Here is a 7,838-nt window from a genome sequence, read left to right on the forward strand (position 1 = left end):
ATAAAGTGAGTCACGTATGGTCAGAGGCACGAAAGGTTCCTGACGAAAATTGGTCTTGACCCTCTAGATGAAGGTCAATATTTTTTTTAATTATAACAAAATAATTTGGCTGTAATCATATCGCGAACCCAAGAATACACCCAAAAATGTATTTCAATAGAAAAATACAAACTACAGTTAAAAAATTGTATCGCGATACAGAAATAAAAAATACATAATATATCTCTAAATTACTATCGCGATGCATTTGTTTCGCGATACTGCCTAACCCTGCAGAGCAGTTGGGCTAAGTAGTAGTATAATAAATAAATAAATCGGTAAAAACTCCTAGATTAGTAGCTCTGCGTGGAGCTATTTTTACTACGGTTTAATAATAATAATAATAATAATAATAATAATGTATTATTCCGTGCCTCAAAACAAACAGAAGTCAGGCACATACATAAATAGAACGTGAAAAAGCACAGCTAGGAAAACAGCAAATTTTTAAGCTCGTGTTTTTAAACACATTTTCTTTTGATAACCAGGATAAAACAAACAGGAGTGTCTGGTAAAACGCAGAGGCACGTGAAATCCAACAGAACAAAGCGATTAAGCTGGCCTTGAATTATTCTATCATCTACGCAACAGCAAGCCTCCGGTAAGTTGAGGGGGGTCCCTACAAGAAGGTGTGTGTTTGTGTGGGTGAGGGGGGGGGGGGGGGGGGGTTCTGACGAGATGTATTAGATGTGCATAATATAAACCCCACTGCTGACTCTACCCATGCTGTACCTGCAACCCTCAAATTGCTAATCCTCAAATGTTAGATCCCTGAAAACAAGCTATTTTATTGCAAAATATGATTTTGTTTTCACTAATGCTGAGACTGTGGAAAAGGGTCTCGGGCAGGGTGTAAGATAGACAGGTGGCGAAACGAGAGCCAAATGAGCGACCGGATTGTGTCCCCTTTGGGTTTCTCTTTTTCTGTGGCGCCATCTATGTGGAGCGCCGCGAACTCTCACTCCGGTTGGGCGACCGGTGGCGACCGGCTAAACTGACGGAGATGGTTTCTCCTGGATTTTCAATAGAGGACTGTCGTGCTCTCGGTTTATTTTGCGCACTCTCCCATAAAATTCCATGCAAATCTGATTTCGATTTTTTTTCTTCTCGCCGCAGCGCCATCTGTCGTAAATCGGGGGTACCCGCAAGCAGACGAGTACACAATCCGGTCACGGCGCTGCGGTAGGCTTCTACGGGCCGTTTCCCCACCTGTCTATCTTACACCCTGGTCTCGGGCCATCCTTTAAAATCAGTGGGGGGTCCGAGACTCCCTGAGAGCCCCCAGACTTTAAGCCCTGCCGGCAACAGTAATGTGGATTCTAGAATTCGTTTGGTGGATATCGAGCGATTCATGTGCTCGCGCATGTATAGTGCGGTAGATGCGAGCACGGCGAAGGCGCGCTTGCACGCCCAAGAAGACCTGCGTTATCAATATACACGCTCTCTTTAGCTACAGACTTCTCACTAGTCTAAGACTAGAACAAATTAGGGGTACAAACTTTTTGATAAACCTTGGACAGCTCTCTGAAAATATTCACGCGTATTCTACCCGTCGTGCAGAATGTTGGGAGGTGGTCGCTGCAAGAACGAAATAGTGCACACAAATGCTCAAACATATACCATCCCAAAGATACTTAACTTACTTGAAGATGAAGGATTTGAATTCAGTGCATTGTCCCTTAGAGAAATTAGACTAATTTTCTCCACAAATGAATCTGAGTATGAACCAAACTTTTGGGGTCTTATAACTTCTGTCTGCAAAGAATCCACTTTTCTGTTAAAGCCGACGGTAAAAGATATAGTCTGAAACACGCTTTGTTAAATGGACCTTTTCCACATACCGACGGCACCAGGCGGTGACTGCACGAACTAAAAATTGAGGAAGTGAGCTACCTGCGCTACCAATCGATAATGGGAGCTGCGCTACCACTTTCTTCGCTCTCTGAGCTGCAACGCGTGCCCAACGCGACTTTAAAGAGGGGAAAGAAAAACACGACCCAAACGTCGTGTTTTTCTTTCCGTCCACTTTCTTTTTTTGTGTAACACAATTATATATATGTTGCAATTGCGTGTTCTACTCGCTGATCAACAGCCTCCTTCCGAATTTCCTCGATTTTTAGTACCGACTTCCGCCGCTTGGCATCGGGCGCTCGCGCGTGCGCAGAACGCTTCTCGGAAAAGGTAAAAAAAAAAAAAAAAAATTTTTTTTCGTTGTTGTTACTGTGTTTTGTAAGCGGTCCAGGACTTGTCAAGCTGTGCCATACAGCTTTTTTCCTTGATCGCCACCATCAACGTTCGATGGAAATAAAGTCATCATTATTATTATTATCAAGATACAAAGGAAAAAAAGGCTCTCAAAGACCGCTCTAAATCCACCAAGCGAATTCATAGAAAAACTTCTTGTGCAACCCTACACGATAACGTTTGTAGTGAGTTTCGTCTCCTTGCACAAGGAGACGAAAACACAAAAGGAACTCGCTGTTACTTATATCCACACAGTCACTATCTAAATAAAGAGTCAGCGATTCTATTTGTGCCGCGAAACACGGTAAACACGACCGCGAAAACGAAACAAGTAAAAAATCTCAACCAGCATATAAAGGAGCGACTGTACTGCAGTTAAATAGATCTGGGAAATACGTGTTCTCCGTCTGGGGGTGTAGCTCAGATGGTAGAGCGCTCGCTTAGCATGCGAGAGGTACGGGGATCGATACCCCGCACCTCCAAACATTTTTAATGTTTTTTTTTTTTTTTTTTTTATTGAATGACTTTTGTAATTTTTGTTTTTACACATGCAAACGTTTGTTCTACGTTAACGGAAGTAATTTTATTTGTTATTTATCAACGTCTGAAGTTTAGTTTCTAGGGATTCATAACGTTTAATTCACGTCAGTTCGCCATTCTTTCCGTAATTTCGCTAAAAGGGTTCGGAAACAGGATCACAGGCACGTAGCCAGGATTTTGTTTCGGGTAGGGCCCGCCCATGACAAAATGTTGTAAGAGGGGGAGGGGGAGAGGAGGCCCCAGCAAAATGGAAGATTTCGGGGGGGGGGGGGGGGGGGGGGGGGGGGGAGCCTGGGCCTAATGGGCCGCCCTCCTGGCTACCTGCCTGCATGATCAGCTCCAGTGCTGTTGGAATTCGCTTATGCTAGATTTCCACTTTCTTCCAGAAAGATTGTTTCAAGCCGGATGTGTTCTAACTTGAGAGCCTTCTTGTGGGGGAAGCTGAAGTCGAGAATCGGTACCTGTCGTTTTGTTTAGTAATTCAGTAAAGTCCGGGGAGCCAGGAATTTATTACGGGTGAGGGGGACGGGGGGGGGGGGGGGGGGGGGGGGGGGCGTCATGTTTCTACACTCAAAACTGTTCCGTGCCTACTTGCACTAATGTCTACTTGCATTAATTAAAACTACATGTCTACTTGCACTAATTAAAAAGTTACAAAATTTACTGTCCTCTTGACCGTATAACTCACCAGCACGAACCGCATAAGTGTAGCTTTCACGGCTTTTTTTTAAAACAAAACTGAAAGAATAAGTAAAAACACCATATATATATATATAGAGAGAGAGAGAGAGAGAGAGAGAGAGAGGTGAACTACACGACGCGACATAAGACCCCAGACGTCGTCCTTACACATCAGATATACTTCTGGAACCCCTGGCAAGGCCTTGGGATGCCCGCGAACTCCACCATGCGCCCGTCGCCTTCCGCCGTGCTTTGGTTCCGCGTGCACGCTCGGGGTCGCGAGACGCCGCAGCGTTATCGGAGGCACTGGAGCGCGCGCTGGAATCGGGACAACTGAAGCACTTCCCTGCCGTTCTCATCTTGTCTGTCGGTGACCATAGCACCGACATATTTCGTTGGCGCCCCCTTGTGGTTTCCATGCGTGACGTCTCGACCGGAATTTGCCCAGCCGTGACTTCGCGAGTTGGGATCCTGGCTACTTATCATCAGTTCGTAAACCGACACCGTCGTCGGAGTTGACAGATTCGCAAGTATACTCACAACGGTCTTGTGCCCACGGCTTGGTCAATCGTGGAAAACTGGGGGAGAGGAGGTGACGAGAGCGGGCGGGGACGTTTGAACGTCGAGCCCTGATTGGAACGATTAGGGGGTAGAGCTAAAGCTAGCTGCCTTTGTCTCCACTGCACTGGTCGAACGCATTCGAATGCGAAAGCCAAACGCCAGACACAGTCGTTCCGCATTCGAACGCCTAGCGCACCCTCGACCACAGGGGTCCCAGGATTTGGGGACAATCGCGTCCCCTTTCGGAGGGGGTGACGAGGGTACAGCGTCTAAGATGGCGCTGTCCCCCTCGCCACCGACGGATGCGTGCGGCTGAACAAATGAATCCAGCGGCTCACTCCGCGGCCGCTGGATTCGAGGAAAGCAAATGACCGCGTTTCCACAAGTTTCACAGCTCTACGCTTTGCAGGTCCAAGATGGCGCATGTGCTGCAGTCGCTGGCGACCGCAGCCCTGCTGCTGTTGCTACTGCTGCCGGAGTGTCCAGACGCCCAACAGGGCTTGCCCTTCAGCACGCGCAAGCTAGCCTTCTCTGCAAATCAGTTCGGTCTGGACCTGTACCGAGCTCTCAGGTAGGACTCGGGAAGTGGGGAGGCGGAATGCAGCAGTTTTCACTCTCTTATGTATTGCGTAGGTTAATGGGCACATAAAAACAAGTTTAACGGTCCTAAACGTAGGGTGAAAGACACTTCACGTCAGCTGAACAGCACTTCGTTCTAACACTTTATATACATATATATATATATTCACAAAAATATTTGGCCCTCAAGTTTGCTCTCAGGTGCCATATATATATATATATATATATATATATATATAATATATATTTAAAAAAAAAAACATGGGAAGAACGAAAGTGTGCCTTATTTTACCCTTCCGCTAGGGAGGAATGTAGCACGTGCAAGATGGCGCTAAAAATTGTACTAGTGAATATTATAGACATACAAGTCTTCATTAAACATTGCGAGTAGTCGAATCATTTTTGAAACACTGGAGAGTGAACGTCTGGGCGACCAAAGAAGGCGATGTTGGGGAAGCTTTTAGCAACCGGAAAAGGACAAGTTACCACATTTGTCGTCCTCATTCGCTCCGAGTCAAATACTCGAATGGTTGCATGTAATAAAGAGCCATAATGTCATCTGGATTCGAATTTCTAGATGGCTAACCGACACCAGATTCCTTTATTCAACTGAACAGACTGTTGTAAGCGACTCCATGGCTGATTAGCAAATGTCATGTTTTCGGCTGAACAGTCGACTCCGAGGCTCAAGCCTCATTTTCACTAAGTCATTGTATACTTCCAGGGACTCTGAGCCTCCGTCCGGCTCCGAGGGAAACGTGGCCCTGTGCCCGTTCTGCGTGAGCTCTTCGCTGGGCATGCTGCTGCTGGGCGCCCGGGGCCCCACCGCGCTGGCGCTCCGCCACGTGCTGTACCTGTGGGGCATGCAGCACCTGCACCTGGCCGTCAGGGACCTGTCCGCACACCTGGCGTTAAACCTCAGGGACGCCCACCTCCTGCTCTTCAGGTACGACGGCAGGGGCCAGGCGGACGGACACGATAATCACCAATTCAGTGTTTCCGGCGATCACACTTTTCCGTCTGACTGTGATAGACTGCGTTGCAATCGCTCGTGAGCGCTTACGAGAGAACAGACTGGCGGTATCTCCCGGGTCGTCTTGAAACGGTTCCGATCTCCGTATATATTATGCATCATTCTCACCGTGTGCTTGAAATAATTTTGACGTTATAAGACGCCACGCCATTGCTCATAGATTGTGCGTCTATTTCATCTGGCAAATACTGCGAAACCTTTGGTCTAATTATGCGGAGATCGAACGTGTGTTATCTCCTCGTAAGCGATTACAAGGGGTTGCATGATGCTGTCGATGGCACCGCAACGACGCAGTCGTCGTTTTAATGTTGTCTTACTAAACGGTATTCAAATGTTATTTTTGTATTATTTTCTTATTGTCCGTATTGAGAGTGCTGGGCCAGTTTAGTTTATTTATCGGTGTTTTTGTGTGTATGTTTATTTTTCATTGCCTCGTTTTGTTATGTTTTATTTTACCCCACACTGCGTAGCTGTAGGCGGTCGGCGATTCAATCAATAAATGTCTTTCTGCAGGAGCCTGTACGTGCAGCGTGATTTTGGCGTCAAGTACCCGTTCCAGCGGTCGCTGTACCACTTCTACAACGCGTCGGTGCACTCGCTTGACTTCGCGTCGAACGCTGAGGAGGCCCGGCAGCACATCAACGCCGTCGTGGAGAAACAGAGCCAGTCGCAGCTGGCCAACATCCTGCCGGACACGCCGCCGCCCTGGACGCAGCTCCTGCTGCTCAGCGGCCTCAACCTCGACACCCACATCGAGCTGGACCTCGTGCCAGCCGAAGGGGTCCGCTGGAGGGCGCGCGCCGAGCCCGCCGACGACAGCGCCGCTCTGGCGGCGTCTGCGGAAGGTGCGCCAACCAGTGCGGGAGTCTCGAAAGCCATGCGTGATGAATGGCAAATGATGTCGTGTCTAGTGTGTGTCCTCGTGACGTAGAAAACCTTGCGCTGACGGCCTTGTTATACAGGAGGTGTAGAGTAGTTTCGATTAAAGCACTGTAAACGTGTTTAGGGGTTAAAAGCGCTAAAAACGACGGACGAGTAGGAGAGACACACACCACAGAGCGCTTCTGGTGTGTGTCTCTCCTATTCGTCCGTCGTTTTTAGCGCTCTGTGGTGTGTGTCTCTCCTATTCGTCCGTCGTTTTTAGCGCTTTTAACCCCTAAACATGTTCAACCAACTAGCCCAAATCCAAACCCTTCTGCACTGTAAACGGGGGAGGAACGCGACTCCTCCTCTCCGAACCTCTCCCTTCTTAGGTGCACGAGGCTATTTATGAGCGAAGGCATCGACTATAGGTTGTTTCCACATGACGTCAATCCGCCATTTTGTTGTTAGTTTGTTTTTTCAAACAAATTTACTACATTGAAAGATTACATCGTAACCGGTCGAAATGATGTCAGCGGTGCTCTACGCATTTGAGAAGGCATGCAAATCCTTGAAATGCTCGAGTTTGGCACACGCCAGACAGATTGCAACAACAAAACGGTGGACGAAATTACGTCAGTGAAAACACCCTATACTCTGTTTCACCTTGTGTTGTACCGCAGGAAAGGCTACAAGCGCAAGCTCCTTGCTCTAGGGCACATCTCGGCGGCAAAAGCTCTCGTGCACCAAAGGCAGCTGCCAACGCTATGAGCTCGCGCTTCTAGCCTTCGCTGCGGTACAACATAAGGTGAAACGGAGTATAGAAGGAACATTGTGAACAATGAATCGCGTTATTTCTATATCTACAGTGGCTTTAGCAAATACGTTATTTTACCACGTTGCAGGTTAAGAAAAGTAGGACAAACTCCTCCCCAAAGTCCTCCACTCTTTCCACCACCGTTTGGTCTGGTGAAGTGGAAGAGTTCAGTGCTTTGGAAAGGAGGTTGTCCTGCTTTTCTTAACCTGCAACAGGGTATGCGGGTAGAAACGGAGGAAGAGGAGGAAAAGCCGTCCCCTACGCGCATTCTTCTGCTTTCCCTCAGTTTCCACCTGTATGGCGATTAATTACACCGCAAATATCAAATCGCCTTGGCGCCGACAGCTTTTGCGTATAGTTGGAACGGCTGGAAGTGTGCAGCCCTTGGGGTTTTCCCATTTGAATTTGTAGGGGTGACTGGCACCATTTATCGTCGTGGAAACGTGTTGAGAATCCGGTATTTCGGTACGCTGACTGCAGCCC

The 7,838-nt window shown here is 47.8% G+C and overlaps 1 protein-coding gene and 1 non-coding gene across 2 annotated transcripts; both read left to right on the forward strand.

Moving 5' to 3' along the window:
• Positions 1-2,692: 2,692 nt before the first annotated feature.
• Positions 2,693-2,765, forward strand: Trnaa-agc. The gene has a single exon. It is a non-coding gene; the product is annotated as a tRNA-Ala (tRNA).
• Positions 2,766-4,481: 1,716 nt separating this feature from the next.
• Positions 4,482-6,608, forward strand: LOC115325201 (leukocyte elastase inhibitor-like). Its single transcript, XM_040208577.1, has 3 exons — positions 4,482-4,636; positions 5,369-5,590; positions 6,191-6,608. Exons 1-3 carry the CDS (start codon positions 4,482-4,484, stop codon positions 6,606-6,608), a joined length of 795 nt encoding a protein of 264 aa, XP_040064511.1.
• Positions 6,609-7,838: the final 1,230 nt, after the last annotated feature.

The sequence above is a fragment of the Ixodes scapularis genome, unplaced genomic scaffold (assembly GCF_016920785.2).
Source record: "Ixodes scapularis isolate PalLabHiFi unplaced genomic scaffold, ASM1692078v2 PGA_scaffold12__126_contigs__length_90152505, whole genome shotgun sequence".
In the NCBI taxonomy this organism is placed as follows: domain Eukaryota; kingdom Metazoa; phylum Arthropoda; class Arachnida; order Ixodida; family Ixodidae; genus Ixodes; species Ixodes scapularis.